At 43.2% G+C, this 22132-nt stretch overlaps 1 protein-coding gene across 36 annotated transcripts in view; it reads right to left on the bottom strand.

The window, feature by feature from the left end:
* Window positions 1-2107: 2107 nt before the first annotated feature.
* DLG2 (discs large MAGUK scaffold protein 2) overlaps window positions 2108-22132 on the bottom strand; it is a 1097443-nt gene continuing 1077418 nt past the window's right edge. For 22 of the 36 annotated variants that reach the window (XM_078390148.1, XM_078390152.1, XM_078390155.1 and 19 more), the window contains 7 exons: window positions 17805-17846; window positions 14186-14236; window positions 12391-12492; window positions 10921-11093; window positions 8707-8816; window positions 3274-3365; window positions 2332-2448 (listed from right to left, as the gene is read on the bottom strand). In XM_078390148.1, coding sequence (XP_078246274.1) covers window positions 2342-2448; window positions 3274-3365; window positions 8707-8816; window positions 10921-11093; window positions 12391-12492; window positions 14186-14236; window positions 17805-17846 — 677 coding nt within the window. In that variant the 3' untranslated portion in view covers window positions 2332-2341. Of the gene's footprint in view, window positions 2449-3273; window positions 3366-8706; window positions 8817-10920; window positions 11094-12390; window positions 12493-14185; window positions 14237-17804; window positions 17847-22132 lie in introns of all 36 variants that reach the window. The other 14 variants (XM_078390151.1, XM_078390154.1, XM_078390156.1 and 11 more) reach the window with 2 other exon arrangements.

Raw genomic sequence — 22132 nt, 5'->3', positions numbered from 1 at the left:
CCACATTTAATCACTGGGGACTTAGCGCATCAGATCATCTACCACTTCCATTGATTCAAACGGGCCTACTCTAGTTGCAACTCACTTGAATATCATGTCTTCATAGGATTTAGCCCCAATGACTCACCATATCCCCAGTGACTGAATGGGCCTACTCTTTCACAACCTCCTACACCAAGCAACAAAATTTCAGCCAAGTCCTGATTTTCGGTGGAACTCTGAATGGATTCCCCTGGGACACCCCTCAGTCTGCTCTCAAACATGTAATGTGCTATCCACTATTTTGCCAACTTCTGCAGGGTGGCTGAAACACACATTTTATCAGTGGCTTGCCAGCAAAAATGGGTTCCCGCTTCTGGCAGTCCTGCTACACCAGTGTTTCCCAACCTTTTTTGGGGTGTGTGTCATAACCCCCTTTTAGAATAACCGAGTAACCTGCGACCCTGCTCACCACATTTGCATCAAAAGCATTTTTTTAAACTGGGATAAAGTCATCTCTTTCCAGAAAGCAGAAGCTTCTTTCTCTCCCAAATGGCCCTGTTTCCTATACATGCACTATAGAGATGGGCACGAACCACAGTGGCCAGATGTATATTTGGCACTTCCCAGCTCCACCTCTTCAGGGCACTACCTCTGAGGGGGCACCTGGAGGACGAAGGTGGGTTGCGAAGCACTGAACCCACGTTCAGCCACCAAACAAAACTGGCATGGACAGCCAAACTGGAGGTTTCTGCCCATCTCTAAAACAGGCATACATTAACTTTAATATATGGCTCTGAAAAGTCAAGAAAGAAATTTACAAGGGCTACAACCCATATAAGGGGACCCACGGCCCCCAAAAAACAGTTGGGGACCCCCTTTGTCACAACCTCCAGGCTGGGAAACCTCCCCCCCAAGAATGAAAAATGCCTATCCAAGCCACTGATGTTTTATTTTTGGTGGTGGTGAGAATCTATTTTAATGAACCGATTCGTTTTCTTTTGTTCTAAGCAGAGGTTAAGAGAGCGCCTCACGCAAGGATGCTATCTATTAAAATAAAACAAAACAAGGAGGAGAACGTGACATCTAAGTTCCGAAGTCGAAACAAAACGTTAAGAACTCAATAAGGAATCGCATCAGGAAGTCCACTGGGGGGGGGGGAGAAACAATAATAATGGCATAGTGCAACTTCATATCCCCCCCTTTGCATTTTACAGCGATCCAAGGGTGAAAAATAGTTCACCTCTCAATTACTTAATCTTTACAAAATCTCACAAAATATTTTGTCACCTATAGAAATTAGCGCCTATACATCAATATAGATTCTTTAATAAATTATTCCATCTGTAAGCACCCTCTCTCTTTATATAAATGATAATATAGACATCAAAATAAAGGTAAAGCTATTTCCCAATTGTATTTAACTCTGGGTCAAGTTTTAAGTACCCTGAACTCCCATGCTTTTTGGGTGCACATGTTTCGACGCAGAATGCTTCCCGCTCCCTACAACCCCCACAGAAAGGACCCACGTTGTTGGTAAGAACCTGATGAAAAGGTGGGTCGTCGGATGTGGTTGGAGAAGGGGCAATAATGCTCTATTGATCGATTTCAGGAAAATAAAGAGATGTGCATAGTTATATGCAAGTCAAGGTGTAGCAAAGACGAATGTGCTATGATTTAACCCAGCACCTGATCCAAAATCCGGGCAGGTGGGAAAGCATTCGAGGTCTCCACAGTGTTCAGTGGACGATGGATCAGGTTCTGCACGATACTATCTCGCAAGACGCGGGGGGCGCTGCTTTTCATTCAAAGAACCATTTGGGCACAAGCTTTCTTCACGTCTGCTTCAAACGCTGGTCTTACCGACTGGAGTCCCAGAGCCGGGACTCCCTGCAGGATCGAGAGGCCCGGGAACATCTTCTTTAAAAGCAATCGCCAAACACATCGAGCTGAGCCAAGAATACGGGTTTGGAGGCAGGAACGCCCACCAACAAGCTCTCTCTCCCGGACTGCATGCGTCCATGTCAAACATCTGCCTAATCAGCCAGTGCGGCGAGCACGGAATAACGGTTGGTTGCTTTATATGGCAAAAGTCTTTCCATAATTTTTTTTTTGGTTTTTTCCCCCCTTTTCTTTTTTTGCTCTCTCTACCCTTCACGACCAAATCAATGTCCTTCATGGCTTCAAACACTTTTGTGTTGTACATTCAGAAAAAATTCACATCGACTGCAAGAAACATAAAAGTTAACTCCCCCGCCCACCCACCCCCAAAATCACCCCCTTTCCCAAAGCTTCCAAATAGGATAGGATTAAACTTTCTTTTAAATACTCTTCCGTTATGATCAGAAATGAATGGGCTGCTTTATAGCTTTTCCTTGGAAGGGATCCAGATGAATGGCCCAGAGTGTTCTTCAATTACGAGCTTGCATTGGTTATAAATCTCTTCTAAGGTTTCTCCTTGGACAATAGCTGCAAGGAAGAAGACTAACGGTTAGCTTTTTAAAATTAAAATCAAACAAACAAAAATCTTAATAGTTTTATTATAAGAAATGTCTGGTTTTCTCCCTCTCGTCAGGACCAAGGCTGGGCAACTCTTCTGGATTTGTGCAGCAATTTCCTACAGTCTTCATAGAGACCCCATGAAGGTAAAGGTTCCTCATCTCCGTTTCCAACCCATACAGCTAGCATTTTGTCAGCAGACAATCCTCCGTGGTCACATGGCCAGCGTGAGTAGACATGGAACGCCATTTACCTTCCCACCGAGGTGGTACCTATTTACCTACTCGCATTTTTGCATTTTGCATGCTTTCGAACTGCTAGGTTGGCGGGAGCTGGGACATGCGACAGGGGCTCACTCTGTCACGTGGATTTGATCTTACGACGGCAGGTCTTCTGACCTTGCAGCGTTTAACCCGCAGCGCCACCACGTCCCTTTTCATAGAGACCAGTGGATCCTCAGAGGTTCTTGGACTAAAACTCTCAGAAGTCTTCACCACGAGCTCTGCTGGCCAGGATTTCTGGGAGTTGTAGTCGAAGAACACCTGGATCACCCAAAATTGGGAACCACTTTGCTAGGAAGTCTCTGAGGACTCTCCTTTTCCTTTCTGTGTCTTAAAAAGCCATGTAGAAGTTGGCCTGCATGTTCCAGACCAGCCGCACGCTTTCAAAATGGGTCTGGAAGATTGCACGTCCTTTCTAAAGAGCACAGGTATTCTGGGCCATGAAGTCATAAATAAATTATACCTCCCACCACCCTTCATGAAAACGCAAAACGCCTTCCCAGGCCGCACGTACCAGTAAAATATTCTCCAAATTCTTGTTCTAACTTCATTGCTCTGTCGTACGTTTTCTTGGCTTGCTCTTCCGTGAACCGTTTATTCATTTCCCTGGAAGCACAATTTGAAAGCAAAGGAGGGGGGGAAAAACAACAACAACATTATCCCTTTTGCCAAAGCAAAGCTCAGACGCAAAAGGTGGTCCTTTCTTTAAAAAGTGCCCCAGTTTCTCCAGGAAAACTGCGTCTTCATAAAGGAATAACTGCTAAACGATGGCCATTATGTTGTTAGCGCTGTCAAGTTGGCTCTGACCCATGGCGGCCTTATGAATGAGTGGTCGCTGAAACGTGTTGCTCAGTTCTTGCAAATTGAAAGCCATGGGTTCTTTTATGGAGTCCATCTATCTTATATTTGGTATTCCTCTTTTCCTGATGCCCCTGTGCTAGAGACTCTCAAAAAGGACTCTTGTTGGTGGTAAGAGAAAAGCACTCCACACACGCTCTGTGGATCTCTGCTACAAGCTACAAGTTTAGATCTAGATGATGAAGGTCTCTGTCAGCGTGCTCAGGTTAAGCCTCCCTCAACAAGCGACTGTGGTGCAATGAATAAAGGATGGTACTAGGACGCAGGAGATCTTGGGTTCAAATCTCCGCTCAGCCGTGGAAACTCACTCAAGGGTTGACTCTGGTAAACTACTCCTTGAACACCTTATATACATCGGAAGCCCTGTCAGGGTTTCCATGAACGAGAAGCAACTTAATGGCACAGCAATAATAATGGCTGGAATCCAACCGCCCCCCACGTGAAGTTTGCCTGACTTGTGGCTAATTGCATCTTATTAATGAGATGTCAAGGAACATCTCAGTTATGCCATCAGGTAAACAACTGAGGGTTCTTGTCCATTAACTGCATTTAGTTGTGGCAAGCTATGCAAACCTTATACAAGCTCTGATAGGATTCTGGCCCATAAAACACAGGGACAGATGCCTGCCTTCTTTTAACGTGAAATCAAAATGGAGGGGAAACTATTCCCCCCAAAGCTATTTGTCCACTTTTGTTCCAAAAAGCAGTTCTCTAGAACTTATTTTTAGCGTTTCAAGGGTCAGTGCTCTAAATATTTTCCATGCCAGGGGTCAGCATGACACCTTAAATATCCCTGAGCAGTTTTTTTTAAAGAAAGAGTTTCCTTTTGGACTACAACCCCCAGAATCCCCCCAATAGCAGGGACACTGGGATGTGTAGTCCAAAAAGGTAAAGGGTGCTAGCCCCGGTTTGTATAGAGGGTGTTTTCCCCACTCTGCCATGAATCATAACCACACTCTGCTTCTATGTATCTGTGAGCGCAGTGAGCAGAATGGCTTTTTGGGGGCTGGAGAATGGATGGGGGCTAGCCTTCCAGCCACGGTTTAATTTTAGAAAATCAACCATGGAATGTAGGTGAGCCATCCAGCCATGCGGCCTCCTAATTTAAAGCTCTGGGTTAAATCAGAGAAGCATGCAGAGAAGGGGCTCCACTCCGCGTAAGCCACGTGCGATGCGTACGAGAAATTACGTGCATGGCGATGCATAAAGAATCAGCTCCGGAGAACATGACAACATGCATTTGCTACAGCTGACCTAGCTCACGAGAAGAAGAATCTGCCTGCTGACTGAAGGGTGCGTGCCTGAAATGTGTTCTCTATACTACAGAAAGGGGAAACGGCAAAAAAGATATTAAATGCATTCGTTCTTCAGCAGTAAAACCATGTTTGGATATCCCTATGGAGGCCGAGACAGATCATAAAGCTTTGTTATCTCTCTGAAAAAGGGTAGCGTAGCTCTTGCTAAGCTTTGCTCTTTCATATGATGGGATAGGGAGGGGAATTTATTTATTTGATTTATATATCACTCCATTAGTGCATACACCACTCTTGAGCAGTTCAGAAATTTGAACTTAAAAATCCCACAGAGCCCCCATATATGAAGACAACAGAGCAGTGAAAAAATTGTACAAAAACCAAGAGAGAACAATTTAAAAAAAATGAAATATAAATATGAACAGCATCCAGGAGACTCAGAAATATGATATTTGAATGCTTAGATGAAAACAACCCATATATAGGAAACTAGCATAACAAGGATATCAGTGTGAATCCTTGTTTTGGCAGGGTTGGGCTAGATCCCTTCCTTACAGCGCTACAATTCTCTGATTCTTGGCAAAACCACTTCTCTGCGCCATATTAGCTTTCGGTATTTGCTTCCATTGTGGCAGTGGAACAAGCAAAACAGAGTATCAGTGACATTTTGCCCCCCCTTCCAGTGGAGGGAACCTAAAGCATCTTACTAAGATTTTAAAAAGTGTTAAAATAAAAATAAATATAGCAAATTACAATATTAAAAAACAATTAAACATTACAATGATTAAAAAGTATTTAATGAAACCTCTTTAAAAGCACAAATAACAAGAAAAAAAAAGACAACTCTATTAAAAACCTTTGCATCCATCTATATATTCAAAGCCTGCCTAAAAAAATTATTTGGCTGCTGGAGCGGCCCTCCCTCTTGTCTGCAATCTGTGTGGATGGTTGTTGTTGTTGTTTAGTCCTTAAGTTGTGTTCGACTCTTCGTGACCCCATGGACCAGAACACACCAGTCCCTCCTATCTTCCACTGCCTCCCGGAGTTGGGTCAAATTCATGTTGGTGGCTTTGATGACACTGTCCAGCCATCTCGTCCTCTGTCATCCCCTTTTCCTCTTGCCTTCACACTTTCCTAACATCAAGGTCTTTTACAAGGAATCTTCTCTTCTCATGAGATGGCCAAAGTACTGGAGCCTCAGCTTCAGGATCTGTCCTTCCAGTGAGCACTCAGGGTTGATTTCCTTCAAAATGGATAGGTTTGTTCTCCTTGCGGACTCTCAAGAATCTCCTCCAGCACCACAATTCAAAAGCATCAATTCTTCAGTGGTCAGCCCTCTTTATGGTCCAACTCTCACTTCCATAGATTGCTATTGGAAAAACCATAGCTTTGACTATGCAGACCTTTGTTGGCAAGGTGATGTCTCTGCTTTTTAAGATGCTATCTAGGTTTGCCATCGCTTTCCTCCCAAGAAGCAGGCGTCTTTTAACTTCGTGGCTACTGTCACCATCTGCAGTGAACATGGAGCCCAAGAAAGTAAAATCTGTCACTGCCTCCATATCTTCCCCTTCTATTTCCCAGGAGGTGATGGGACCAGTGGCCATGATCTTAGTTTTTTTGATGTTGATCTTCCGACCATTTTTTTGCACTCTCCTCTTTCACTCTCATTGCGAGGTTCTTTAATTCCTCCTCACTTTCTGCCTTCAGAGTGGTATCATCTGCATATCTGAGGTTGTTGATATTTCTTCAGGCAATCTTAATTCCGCTTTGGGATTCCTCCAGTCCTGCCTCTCGCATGATGTATTCTGCATATAAGTTAAACAAGTAGGGTGACAATATACAGCCTTGTCGTACTCCTTTCCCAGTTTTGAACCAATCCGTTGTTCCATATCCAGTTCTAACTGTTGCTTCCTGTCCCACATATAGGTTTCTCAGGAGATGGATAAGGTGGTCAGGCACGCCCATTTCTTTTAGGACTTGCCATAGTTTGCTGTGGTCCACACAGTCAAAGGCTTTTGCATAGTCAATGAAGCAGAAGTAGATGTTTTTCCGGAACTCTCTGGCTTTCTCCATAATCCAGCACATGTTAGCAATTTGGTCTCTAGTTCCTCTGCCCCTTCGTGTGGATGGTATGGCCACAATAAAACCCTCTTCCAGAGATCTTAAAATCTGTGGAGAATATTTGGATTCTTACCTATATAACTAACACCATGCAAGGTAGATTGGAAGTATGAATAGCACTGGATTGGCTGCTGATAATAATAATAATAATCATGTGCTGTCAATCAGTTCTGATTTATGGTGGCCCTTTTCAGGGTTTTAAATGTCCCTAAAAAGCTCCAGTTTTACGATCTGTCCATTACTGTCATATGAGCAGAGCTAAGCTGGGTTCAGAAGATGCAGTTCAAATCTGATCAATCACTCTTGCATTGATTGTGCTACCTCACCTCGAAGTCGTCCATGGGCGGTTCTCATTGTGCTTAATACTGTTGGATCCATGCTATGGATTTACCACTATTTCCACATCTTTATTAATGCTGTGTCAAACAAGGCAAAAATATTCCTCCAGAGATGTCAACCTCATTCAACAATGGGGAAAGACACCCTTTGCTAGGATGCATAGACGCGTCTTGCTTTGTCCATGTGTGGACGATGTTTTGAGACTAATGATGAATACAAATACAGGAAGTGTTCCTTGCCTTCTGTATTCATACATGTGTAGCTCAGACAAGAAAACCTACTAAATTAATAATGATACTATTTACATGACATCATGTTGATTATGACTTGGGACACCTGGCCATTCCCAGGCTTTTCTGCTCATACTCAAAAATGGCTTCCTCTTCCCTTCTTCTGGTGGCAACCTTGGGACTGTGCAGTTTGCCCAAGGCTACCCAGGCTGGCTGTTCTCCTGGAAGGCACAGTGGGGGATTGAACTCCCAACTTGTGGCTCTGTAGCCAGGTGCCCATCTCACCCAGGTTCAATGTATGCATTTAACTTGTTCATTTTTAGTTTTTCACTCAGAACAGGCTTATCCAGGAAATTTTTTATCTGATTCTTCTACTTATGCTGATATGGAAGCCTCCACAATCAACTTTTAAAACAATGGTGGTTTCTCTCTTTTTAGGTGACCAGAATTATTTTTGGGTGGGAGGAAAGAAACACAACCCAATTTTTATTTGGGACAGTCACATGGGTTCAAGGAGTCAACCAATTCCCTACAGCGCATGGTCTTGATTCTATTTATGCACCCCACTCCCAGTATCTATTAGAAATACAGGAAAGACACATTAACACCACTTCTTAGAATCAGAGTGTGTAGTACCTCAATGAACCCAGCAGCAGCCCAATGACCCCACTGGGGACAGTAAAACACCGCCCCCACAAACCAGAATGGTCAAATTTGCTGCTGTGGAAGAAACAGCAGCGAAATGAGCAAATTAAAAAAAACAACCATGCAGGTTTTAAACTTTTAAAACAAGGTGTGCACTCCCTGTTTGCCTTGTTTACACACAGAATTGCACTTCCAGGAGATTTCCAGTGCCCAGTATGAAGTAGGAACTGGGGATGAGCACAAAAGAGGCTGTGAAGGGGCAATAAGGGAGACGTGACCCACCCCTTCCCTGTTTGCATGTTGTCACTGATGTCCAAAGCAGAATTGCACAAGGAAACAATTGACGAAAATACAGTATGTGCAAAAATAACCGAATCCTGTTACTAGGAGACCCGAATTCAGGGTGGCACAAAATAATGCCTCTGCTTTTACGAAAGGCTCTCAAAAAAAAAAAAAAAAAAAAAAGAAAGAAAGAAAAAAAAGAAAAGAAACAGTACTCACATCAATGGCTCCCATGATTTAGGCTTAATGAACATAGCAATGGGGTAGAGCTGCGCCGCTTGTAGTCGCTTGATGGCGTTTCCCGAGACGTCGAGTATACAGTGTTTCCCCTGTTGGAAACAGGTGGAGAGGGGCTTATTGTCGGGGAGTTTCATGCAAAAAAGCTAAAAGCCAGAACCCTGTAAGTCTCTGCAGTCAATCAACTAATCCTCATCTTGAACAGCCCAAGGGTACGATCTGATGAGGTAGTCTTCAAAACATGCACTGGTGGAGTGAAATGGGGCTCTACTGGGACGTTGCTACGGTTGGGCATAACCTCCTGTTAGTTTCAATGGGCCTTCCCCAGGAGGGATGTATCCGCTTGGCTTATGTATAATATATATGTTTACACCAGTCTAGACTTCAGGATATTTTTCCTCTGCTTTCTTCAGTTTCCTTTTCAACTTTTCGCTATCCATAGGAATTAATGAAAAAATGACTTCATTTGGGAACCAAAGACACCACTGTATTACGAAAAGGGTGTAACCAGGTTAGTCTGTCGAAGCAAATTGTAGACTCAAATATGGGATCAAAGGAGTTCTGTGGCGCTTCAGAGGCCAGCAGTTTTATTTAATGCAAGCTTTTGTGAACTGTAGCCTACTTCTTCAGAACCATTTCCCCGTATCCTAAGAAACAGATCACCATGCATGAAGTAAGTAAAGGTTCCCCTTGACATTTAGTCAGTCGTGTCTGACTCTAGGGGACGGTGCTCATCCCCGTTTCCAAGCCGTAGAGCCAGTGTTTGTCCGAAGACAGTTTCCATTGTCATGTGGCCAGCGCGGCTATACACGGAACGCTGTTACCTTCCCACCGAGGTGGTACCTATCTATCTCCTCGCATTTGCATGCTTTCAAACTGCTAGGTTGGCGAGGAGCTGGGACAAATCAACGGGAGCTCACTCCGCAGCGTGGATTCAATCTTACAACCAAATAAAACTTGCAGCCTTTAGGGTACCACACAACTTCCCAGTTAGAGACTGCCATCAATATTTCTACAAGTTTTCAAAAAAAAAAAAAAATCATACAAAAATCCATACATTTGAGAAAGTTGGTAAAATTAAAAGAAAAGAGGAAAAGGAGAAATATAATCAAGGACCAAATATTATGGAAGTTCAAAGGTTGAGCGAATTGGTTTCTTTGTGAGCTTTTGGATCAAAACCCACTTTTTCTGACAGTAGCTCAATTCTTGTTGCTTTGTATAGTGAGTCAGGACTAGAGTAGGCCAGTTTTAATCAATGAAACTTATGGAGGAGTTGACTCACCCCAGCGATTTAATTGTCCCACTCTAGTTATACTTTGTTATACCATGTTTCCCCAAAAATAAGACAGGGTCTTATATTAATTTTTGCTCCAAAAACGCATTAGGGCTTATTTTCAGGGGATGTTTTATTTTTTTCATGTACAACAATCTACATTTATTCAAATACAGCCATGTCATTTTCTTCTAGTTGCTGCACAATAAATAAACAAAATATATAGGTAGGGATAAAGATAATAAATCAAATGGCTCATAAACACAGAAGTGGGAGTATCAAGTCATAAACTGCTTAATTTTGATAGGCCTGGCCTACAGCTTTTGCCCTGCCCGTGACCCGCCAAAATGAAGTAATTAATTGCTTGATTCCTGTGTTAATTCCCACTTTGTTATCTCTATCCTCACCTGGCTATGGGGCTACCTTACTCTTTTATTTGCACTCCAGTGCCCAAGGGAGCACATTTTGAAGCATAAAAGCTCACAGATCAAACAAAATTGTTAGCCTATAAAGCGCAACTATAATTTGCCGTCGCACTTTAAACATCCTTTTCGTTTCCCCAGGGTGCTGAGATAGACGACCCCCCCGCTGTTACTTCTCTGGAAATTGGGACAACATCATTTCAAATCTCAGGGGTATGTATGTGTGTTTAGGTGTGTGCAAGCAAGGCTGGCAGGGGACGAGAGCGTCCTGGAAGGGGCCGTCAAGAATGTTATTAAGCGACAAATCACTCTGGATGCAGTCCTTTTCCAGTTTTCCATACTTTCATCACAGAATCAAACATGTCCCAAAAGACCATTCACATGGTTTTTAGTTCTCACCAAAACTGAAAGTAAAATAATCAGCGGAATGTGAAATAACAGTTTAGTAAAATCTGGCCCTGCCTATACCATGCCTGCCCCTATATCTTTTGGCCAACTTACCCTTTCTGCCACAAACCGAACAGACTGTACACTAGTCCCATAGAGGTTATCGTTATACTGTCCCGCTTCTATGAATTTGTGTTCTTGAATGTCCTTCTCCATTTGCTCTCTAGAGATGACAAAATGGTAATCTCTCCCATCCACTTCATAATCCCGCTTCGGCCGAGTTGTATCTTTGGATAACAAAATAAGGAAGTTAAAACACCTACAAAGGTTCCCAGGCAAAAAGGCAACCAGTCAGTACATCTATTTCCCGGCTTCTCAATTCAAAGTCTTCATCTCATACTTTACTAACAGGAATAGCATACAGAATAATAGAGAATCAGCAGAACATAGAACAACCATAACAAGAAGAGGAGCCAATAAAGATGTACGATTCAGTTTGCATTTAGGAGTCCAGCAGGGACACAGAACTATTCATCGGCCAGATGTTGGCCACTATCAAAGATCAAACTATTCATCAGCTTCCCACTGTATGTAGGTTGTCAATGCATCGCTAGAAACAAAAAAAGCTTCCCCAAATCCAGAGCTGGTAGCCAAACATGCAAACATACATTGGATCTGCTTTTATATCAAGATTCTCTGGGAATACGTACTTCCTTAGTAGGTAACTTCTATCACTCTCATGCTGAACAGAGGAATCTGAGAATGTTAGTAAAAAAAGTAACTTTTCCAAGCTCTGGATTAGGCTAAACTTTGTAATAGGGGAAATGGACTCAGCATATCTTTAGAGGCAATCATCTTTACGATTAGTTCATAACATAGGTTTATAGCTGGATATGAAACTTGAGCACTGTAACCAAGTTTGGGCATTATTGAAATAGGATTGTGGGAGAATTGGTTCACAGAGGATTAGAATTTGTGCAGCACACTTTGCTTCGCTTTTTTCTGACCTTCCTGAAGATGCTGAGGATTGAAATTGGGACCTTTGGACCACAAAATATGTGCCCCACCATATTGGCCTTTTACTTGGGTGGGTAAAATGCCATTCATAGGCCTCACCCAAAGAAACCCTCCCCACATGTCTGTCTTCCCAGTAAAGTCCCTTTCTTCTAGGCAATGGAGGATCATATTTTGAGGAGCTCCCAAAACCCTAGCCCCCCACAACACCCAAAGGGAATTTTATTTTATTATTATTTTGGCCACTAGAGGGCGAAAAGGTGGTTTTGGGGTGCTGAAAACACAGTTTTGTGAGATATTTTTTGGAAGGAGTGGCGATAGGAAGGGATACGTTTTTGAGGTCTAGGGATGGCCACATGCAGCTCCATGATCTCTAAAGAATGCCTGCACCCTTCCAAGCCCTGGCTCTGAGAGTTACATCAGCATGTCATCAAAAGAGATGCTAGTTTTCAAGGTGTCCCGATAATGAGAGATCACTCCAAGCAAAAAATAAATAAAGAAATATAAATATATATATATATATTTAAAAACAAAACAAAACAAAACACCAAGATGCCTCCAAACACTTACGCGGTACACAGGAGCCGAATTTGTCTGGGAATTCTGATATCAAGTCATCGTTAATCCGATCTTTCATTGGACCAAGGATAATAACCGGCCTGGTGTAATTAACTGAAAAGCAGAAAGAGAAGGTAGCTCCTGAGGATGATGTTTCAAGGGGTAACTTTTGAGAAAAGAGCAAAGACAGGCCTACACCTAAAACGTCCAGTAAAAATAAACCAAGGCTTAGAGTTTCAGCAGCTGAAAAGTATGATGGCCACTGGTTTGGGTGGCTGAGAATGAGAGGTGATCATTATGCTCATTTTTCAAGTTCTAGGTGGGAGATTCTTAAGGAGAAGAAAATGCTGGACTATGTAATCTTCATTACGACACAGCAAGCCAGTTCTTTGCCACTTTTATTTCAAATGCCTCTTCTCCTTACACTCTTAAGGAAGACCGGGGTAGCCATGTCGGGGAAACTGGTCTGAAGGCGATACATGCACATCCAATTTTTTAGACTTAGGCTAGACATGCAGCAGAGAAGCATGCTGTGAACATTTATTTATTTATTTAATTTATTTATTTATTCAATTTATATGCCGCCCACACTACCCAGAGTACACAATCTTAAATTTTCAGTGCTCTTCGATTTTCTTATTTATATACAATTATTTGAGTACTGCTTGTGTTCACCATTTCTCAGAGTGGTATTTGTTCCTTTTTAATATTTGTAGACATATCGTTTCTTGCTTTAATATTGTATTTTAATTGATGCAAGCTGCCTTTTTATACTCTTTGTTTTTAGCTTTAAATATTGTCTCTCAGTGATGTAAGCCGCCTTGGGTCCTTTTTAAGGAGAAAGGCTGGATAAAAATATTTGTAATAATTAATTAATAAATAAGAGTCTAGAACCCTTCTCTCTGATGGGTCAGTTTTCTAGTACCAGATTGTTGTTTTTAAAATAATGTAGGGTGTTTTTTTTCAAATAAAGGCATTTCCCACCTGATATCTGAAAGGGTATAGTCCATTCCATTACTTCCATTTCCTATACTGTATTTGTTTATTTTGATAGTTTTTAATACTGTTTGCTTTATTACTGTAAACCACCTTGGGTCCTTTTTGAGGAGAAAGGAGAGGTATACGTATTTTGAATGAATGAATGAATGAATGAATGAATGAATGAATGAATGAATGAATGAATGAATCACACACACACACACACACACACACACACACACACACACACACACACACACACACACACACACACACACACACACACACACACACACACACACACACACACACACACACACACACACACACACGGGCCAGGCTGGAAACTGGCCCTATACATCCAGAATAATAAAATAATCTTAGAACTGCCAAGCTGGAAGGGGTCCTATGGATCACTGAGTACAGCCTTTGTCAAGGAGGCAGAGTGGGGACTTGAACCCCCAATCCCTTAGATGCCTAAACCACAGAGCTATCCAGCAGGTCCTTAAGTTGATAATAACCAAATCAGGGAGAGTAGACTGCATCGCATTAGAGTGCAGGTGTTGGAAGGCAGTCATATTTTAAAATCTTCCCCCTCACTCAAAAATTTCCTGCAAGCAGAAATCAAGGATAGCGTAGTTTATCCTTGCCAGGCCATTATTCCCATGGGAGGTGGTGGCTCTTTGGTTAATGAAATCATCCACTGACATTGTGAAGGGGTACAGTCCAATCAACCATCTCAGGACTTTACTGCTTCATTCAGCTGCTGAAATAGGCCAGGCCTTTGGTTAGTCCAAGCTTATTTAGTAGAGGATTAGAGTTTGCTTACTTTCTTGCCTGGTCACGGGTTCGTACGAGAGAATACAGTCTTCTTGTCCTCCTAAGAAAAGAAGAAATTAGAAGAAAAGTCAATGCCGAGGAACTGAATTCTTCCCCAAATCTCCCAAGGAGACTGATCTCAGCTTTTGAGAGGTTGCAAATGGAGTCATTCCAAAAAAATGCTTTCACAGTTTATTCCCCACTTACAACTACTGGCAGTGAATCTTCCACATTAAGTACCAGATGACAGGCCAACAGGAATAAGGGAGAAAACAACCCATTCTTCAGCACTTGGTAGCTTGGTGACATTTCTGGGGAAGGGGTTCAGCTCCTGGGACATTGCCTTAAAGTTCAGACTAAAATCCGAAACGGATTCATGGAATCCCAGTCACCAACCTTCATTGACGGCACCTGCTCCATAAGGCGCTCTCTGAAATGTTGTGTTTTATTTTAAAAAATGGTTGACTATGCCTGAACATTACAGACAAAATGAAAGGGATGGGGTCCTAAATAAAGAAAGCTGTGTTTGTTGTAGGTTTTTCAGGCTGTTTGGCTGTGTTTCTGGAGGTTTTTCCTCCTAATGTTTCGCCAGTCTCTGTGGCCAGCATCTTCAGAGGATGAGAGCTATAACAGCCTGAAAAACCTACAACCACCATCAGATCCCAGCTGCGAAAGCCTTCGAGACTACAAAGCTGTGTTTCTTTATGGTGTGCTTTATTAAGGGCAGAAACAGATGAGATGTCAGCTTTGCAATCAGAGGGCGATAAAACATGATTCCTCTTGAAATGCCATTTTTTTCAAAGCTATCCGTCTTTGCACAATCAACTGGCAAAGGAATCCAGTGATTATCTCCAGATGTCCAGCCACTAAACAAGCAGTGAGCTAATTTGCAAAAGTGTGAAGCTGCAAAATCTCATGGTAGGAGAAAAGACTGACTCTGCTTCTAATCGCAAAGCTGGTGGCCTGTCTGTTTCTGCTCGGAGACACAGGAGCCTTAGATCTCTGCTGACTGGGCTGCAAAACAGAGGTGGAGACTTTGATTTAAAGCTAGGGCCACTTTGTGCCTATGTTGCAATGAATGGAGGGGATCTGCCCGCAGAGGGACCTCGTAAGAGCGCAGGAGTTTCTCCAGATTCAGATTGCCTCTAAATTTTGAAGTGGGCCTTGCTGAGGTCCTGGTATGATCTGTCTGAATACTGGAGGTGGCAGTGACAGCTGGCTGTGCATATGAGCAGCAAAAAAGAAAGGGCACCTCACCAAAAAATCCAAAATTCAGCATTCTTAATCTCTCTCTCTCTCTCCCCCTTCCTTCCTTCCTTCCTTCCTTCCTTCCTTCCTTCCTTCCTTCCTTCCTTCCTTCCTTCCTTCCTTCCTTCCTTCCTTCCTTCCTTCCTTCCTTCCTTCCTTCGATGTCCACATGCATCTTCTCCATGTTGGAACACAAGATGGGGGTTCCTACTGGTGCATGAAGCACATAGATTCCCAGGGAAGAGAATCTGGGGCTCTCAAAATGTTGCTGAACCTCAGCCCCCATGATTCCTTGCTACTGGTCAGAACAGCAGGGGTGGATTGGCCATGGATTCCAGCAATCCTTGGTGGGCCAGAGATTGGCTGTCTACACCAGAGATGGTGAACCTTTTTGAGCCCGAGTGTCCAAATCAGGGGGCACCCTCCGGACTGGCACATCCTCTGGAGGGCAACCAAGGGATGCCTTTCCCCCTCCTCAGTCGCTCTCCTACAGTGCAGGAGTTGCAGTCAATGGGCAGTAGCAATTTTGCGCCCAGCGGCAGCCGGGCGCAGCTTCTCCTTCGCCTCCCGCTGCTGTGGTCGCCGCCTGATCACTACCGCCAGCGCCACTCATGGGCTCCCTTCGTGCAGGGGACAAGGCAGTGGTATGAATTCGAGTGGAGCTGTGGCAGTGAGTAGCGCCGCGTCCAGCGCCAGGCTGGCATGGGCAGCAGCCTTGGTATGGCTCATGTTTCCACAGAGAAGGTCTGCCATCGCTGGTCTACACCATTCAACAGGTAGAAAAGGGAAGGGGATGCTGAGCACCATTGAGGAGGTGCTGTTTGTGAAGAGCCCTCCTTTGGCACTCTGTCACACAGGAGCCCACGCCTCCCTTATTGCCGCACTGTTGCCTATTTAGTTTAATTGAGCAATTACAACCAATTGAGCAATTAAGCTAAATAGAGACTGGCATGAATGAGTAAATGTCATTAATTGCTTTGTGCCTTTAATGGAAGGCAGCTTAATGAAGGAAAAGTGTGTGTCTATGGGAGTGGGTATGTATGTTTGTACGTGTGTGTGTTTTTAGTGTGTCTATGTGTGAGAAAGTAATGGGAAAATGTTCCAGCTGCAAAATATGGATATTCTAGAAACTCAGGGTGTGGTGAATATGTATTGAAACACCTTCTTTGTTTTTGAAAGAGAAAGCATTTTAGTGACGAAAGACGCAGAGGCTTTCCAACCCTCAGCTATGGCAGGAGCATGGAACTTCTAGTCTTCCAGATGTTTTGGGTTACAATTTGGATCCTCTCTTCCTGTTGGCTTTGACCCCAGATGTCCTTGGACTAAAACTCCTTCATTATAGCTGTCCTGGCCAGGATTTCTGGGAGTTCAGTAATCCAAAGAATATCTGGCAACCCAAGGTTAGGAAGCATTGATTAAGAGGGCCAACTGTTCCTCATCCCTAAACAGGAGGGCAGATCAACCTGTTCTCCTGGCCAACCACTGTCTTTTTTGTCAATTTTAGATCGAACCTAGGATTCCACCTACTAAGACAGCCAGGCCCCAGTATTGATCCCTCCCTCTGCTAACTGGAGCATTATTTTGGGGACTACCAAGCCAGAATGTGTGATGGTTTCATCCTTTACTTCTCACTTTCACAGAAAAAAGAGCTTGGTCACTGCAGGAACCGATGATGGCCCTACCATTGGGTAGTGTGAGACAGCCCTGTCGGGTGGCAGGTTCTGGAAATGGAAGCAAGGACATTTTACCCTACTAATCCTTCTAGTCTTTTCTGTCTTTTGGAGGAGAAAGCTGTGTGCATCGTACAGCCTGCCTTGCGCCCATAAGCTACTTTCCTGTCCCCTGGTGCGTGGAAGAGTGCTTTCCCATTGCCAGTGTTGAAGTAAAACTCAACTGCCAATCCAATCAACTTCTGTACATGGAATCGATGGTAGGGTGCCATGTTGTCTTTTGCCAACAGGGAGCAAAATGTTCTGAGCTGGCTCAGTTGGAACCCAAATATGTGAGAAAGCAGCTCCTTGGTCTCATTCAGAAGGGGGTCTAAGGTTAGCTTAAATTTTGTGGAAGAGGAAATTTGGATTGTACATAGGTGCATGTTTTTTTTCTGTATGAGAAAACAGGAGTTTAAGAAGTCTTGTTAAGGGAAGCCATGCCTTCTTCAAGCCACCTTCTCCGCGGATTTCTGTTTTTATTTAATTAGATCCACCAAGCCATTTGCACCCATCAGAACACATCATAGATCACTTAAAGTTTGATCAGCAAAGAGGGAAAGAAGAGAGTAAGTTACTGAAGTAGGTAAGAGAAACAAAACCATAAACGGCAAGGCAGAAGTTCAAACAAAAAAAGAGAGAGAGAAGACCCAAACAAAAGCTGTAACTTACTGTAGCTACTTTCGCTATCGCTGGCATTAGAAGGAACATGTTCTGCAAGAACAGGACAGCAAATTAAAAGGACATAACCAAGCACCGGAATGTCAAGGAACCACCCCGATCATGCAAAGGATGGATTGTGCAAAGAGGAAAAAGCAGAGCAGCCCAACGGTTCCGCAGAACTGAGAAAATGTGATGGCCAAACGCATTATCACTTGTGGAGGTTGTTAGAAAAAAATTCAGTGCTCTCGTTCTTTCACGAAATCTGTTAGGAAATTCAAGACTCTCAAACCAACAGACCACTCTCTCAATGCAGATAGTTTTATTTAAGTAAAACATCTATTTGCAAATAGAGTGGCACAATGCAACAGAGATCCAACAGGACCCTCTAACGAAGGCAGTAGAACAAAGGCAGTGGCACATAGTTATAGGCTCGGTTCAGGCCTGTTTGGACTTCTACAGACTTGTTTGTGTCTCCAGCAATTCTATAGTTCCTTGTGTTGCTGTTGACCTTTGATGAGGCCAGCAAATACTTAAAAATGCCCGTTTTTAAAAACTACTCATCAAGTCCCTTCCTCTTTGTTGGATAGCTTTTTCAACTTCAGCGAGAACCATCTTTCTGGACGGTTCTACTGACAGTGCCTGCTTTTGGTCAACAAAAGTTTCAATAGGCTCTTTCGTCTGGCCTTGACCTATAGTTTTCTTTATATATTTCCAGAATGTCCCCACAAGGTTATCAAGGAGCTGGGCACCTGGTGTCTACCATGTTTCTTAAGCACAAGGTGCATTCTGATGAAAGATCAGTGCATGACTGATTTTAGCCCCTGAATATGGGAATATTTCTTCTCCACTTATTCTCCACACCCATGTGGCATAACTCATGTTGTGCAGAGGTTTGCCAGTAGTCTAAAAAGCTGTCTCATTCTACTTATGCTATATTGATAATCTCTCTCCCTCTCCTGCACACTGCCATCTTAGAACAAGCTTGGCCCTAAATCTAGCTGGTATCTCAACTAGAGAAGACCCATTAAAACAAGATTGATGTAAGGTTTCTGGTCTTGGATTTTGGTCCTCAGACTTGCATTTTAGACCTCATTCTCCAGGTTCCAGCTTTTGGACCTGAAATCTCAGCTATGCAGCCAACCTGGCAATCCCAGATTCTGGGGTTGATTTAGGACTTCCCAGAATGCTCTTTAGACATGTTTAGAAACACCCTTGTCTCCTTCAAGGATTTAATCCTTTCTGTCTTTATTTCATCATATATTGCATTTCTCTTGGTATAGAGGATCAAGGGGCCTCAGGAATGATTTTAAAAATAAAAACATAGTGAGTTATAATATTAAAAACATATAATAGTAGTTTTAAACGACTACCAATTTAAGAACAATTTAAAAACACTTTAAAATCAGACATTAAAAAAAACCCCAACAAAATATTATCCGGTGACACAGTCCTTTCCTGAGCTGAAACTTCTTTGCTTGTTGGCAGAAGAAACAGCAGGGAGAGAGAGATGGTCAACTTGATATCCCAAGAAAGGCCATTCCACAATTTTGAAAGCAGGGGCTGAAAAAACCCACTACCGGGTCCTCATCAAATATGCCTGGGAGGGTGGTGGGTCTGAGGCCAGACCCTTCCCTGAAGACCTTAAAAGCCAGGGATGATTTCATGCTTAGAGCTGTTGCAAATCCACACACTGATCTTTAAATCCATTGCAGAGTCATGCTGATCATTAAATTCACTGCTGGCCACACAAACACTGAACACAATTTGCAGTTGCTCTGAAATAAGAGAATCATAACAAGGAGCTGCCCTGAAATCACAGAATAATGGAGTCAGGAGGGGCCTATAAGGCCATTGAGTCCAACCCCCTGCTCAATATGGGGATCTAAATCACAGGGAACAGGTGATGCTAACATGGCAAACTCAGTGCTAACTCACCAGTCAACCATTGGTTCAATAGCGTGAGATTTGCCATTGGATTCAGGTCTTCATCTTTTTCATTGCATACTGCAAAAAAGATTACCGTATTATTCGCTCCATAAGACGCACCAATTTTTTAGGAGAAGAAAACAGGACAATATAATGTTTTCTTCGCTCCATAAGACGCACAGACTTTCCACCCCCCTGTTTTGTGGGAAAAAAAGTGCGTCTTATGGTGCGAAAAATACGGTACTTTAATCCTTGGATCCATTCCTTCAGTAGTTGCTGTACCTTGCATCTGGTCAGCCTGCTCTTCCTATGATGATGAAAGCCTATTTCATAGATCCTGCTAGGTATCGGCACTGCAGTGAACGGTTTCTCACACGGGCATTCTAAGCTGGTACCATTTTGGACATAGCTGTGTCTAGGCATTAGGAAATTCACAGAGCTGAAATACCCAGTGCTTGAATTTCCACTGGATGGGATATGGATGCTGGCAAATCCTCCTTCCCTAAAATAATCAGCGATAAACACCAACTGGATTAGGGTTTCGCTAATGGCCTTGACAGGAAATCCAATGCTGGGGAACTAAACCTCACAGCCTGCTCCACGAGAGATAATTCATCTGCCTTGATGGGGGAAAGGTGAGCATCAGGAGTGGCTCGCTGATGCTCTGCATGAAAGGGAAAACGCAACAGCTGCCTCCGACTGTGTACAGAGACGTACATTCCTGTAATGAAAAGCGCTTTCACAGCAAAAGCCTATCCAGTGCTAAGACACCAGCACATTCCCTTTTTGTTTGGCCCGAATTGCTTGCCTCTCAGAAAAAAAGAAACCTGGCAAACTCTGAAGAAAGCAAGCAACCACTGTGCATAGTCAGCAGAGTCCTTGCAAAAGTTAAAGAGTGAGACAGGGAGAGGTACGATCACACGAATATATGGGAATGATTTTGATGCCCATTGCGAGATGGACAGATGCTTCATTTTGGATAGTATTCTCTTAGCTAGATGGATCAGCGGAATCCTGAACTGACCAGATTAAAGTTGCCTTGTCTAAATGACTTATTCAGAATGGTATCAGGAGCATGCTCTGCAAACTTATGAATTGCACAAGCAGCCTGTCTGTCAAATACCCACACATATCCAGGTTGTGCATTGGGTTGCACCCTCAGTCACATGGACAGGCACATGATAAATGGCCTGCAAAAGGCGAACAACTCTTTGCATGCCCCCCCCTTCTGTGTGCAACATTTTTCAGTGGGAGTTTGAGCTGGAGTTTTAACAACATTGCATGCTGTCTGTTGTTGGTGTGGCTAGGAACGACCTTTCTGGCCTGGGCTGACTGTCAGTCTGTCCAGTCTAACCAATCGTTCCCTCCAACCTCAGAATTCAATGAAAGCATTTGCCTCTCTGCTCTGTGTTCTCCTCGCTTCAGTCAGTTGGAGTTAGTTGTTTGTTTGCTGTTGATCTGTTAACAACTGTAAGCAATGAAATGCTTTTATTCTTTCTCCTACAAATGTCTCAAGAGTGGGTTACTGTGACTGTTAAGTTGCAGTTAATGAGAAAGGGGTGGACTATCTGGGGAACTTGAATCTATTCTCTTTGGCGAGTCTCTGTATTTCTAAGGCATAGCAAAAGGAATTTCAACCACAAATTCAACACTCTCACATTTTGTCTATTGAAACTACAATTCTTTTTGCTAGGGATATTTAGAAGTGAGCGCTGACCCTAAAGCAGTCAGCATCCACACAAGAGTGAGGTATCCAGTTATAGACCCTGATGGTTGCAAAGTGTTAATTCTTTTTTTGGGGGGAAAATCTCCAAATGTTCCAGTGACGACTAAGCATGTTCATTTCTTACTGGCTGTTGAAAGAAGGGAGAAATGGAATGGCATGTCCTGGAGGAGGTTGCAGAAGGCTGGCTCCTTGTATACCAGAAGACATTGAAAAGGCATTCCTGTGCTATGGGGCCAAAACATGGATTCCTCTAATTGCATTTGTATCATCTCCCCAATGGCTCTACTCTTTGGACTTACACTGAACTAGCACAGTGGTTTTCAAAAATTCAAGGGAATCCTCCCATGCCTGCCTTGGAACCCTTTGCAACAAAGCTTGGACATGAGATTCCTTGGACTACAACTCCCAGAATCCCCTAGTTAGCCTGGCAATTGGTTCAGAGCCAAGGTAGTGATCTGGAGATGAAACAGCCCCAGGAGTGTTCCATCATACTTTGAAATCCGCTTCACTAGCTCTGATTTCATTTCACCTTTGAACCCCCTTCTTCCTTTTCTAGAGTACACCCCTACTGAGCTGTCCTTAGTGGGCTTTCTTGGGACAATTTCCAAAACTACAAAGAATTCTGGCTCCACTGAAGTTAAAGTGGATCTAAAATTGATTCAGAAATGAATAACAAGAGTAATCC

The sequence above is a fragment of the Pogona vitticeps genome, chromosome 3 (assembly GCF_051106095.1).
Source record: "Pogona vitticeps strain Pit_001003342236 chromosome 3, PviZW2.1, whole genome shotgun sequence".
NCBI lineage: Eukaryota > Metazoa > Chordata > Lepidosauria > Squamata > Agamidae > Pogona > Pogona vitticeps.
The sequence above is the reverse complement of the archived record's forward strand: the minus strand, read 5'-3'. Positions and strand labels throughout refer to the sequence as shown.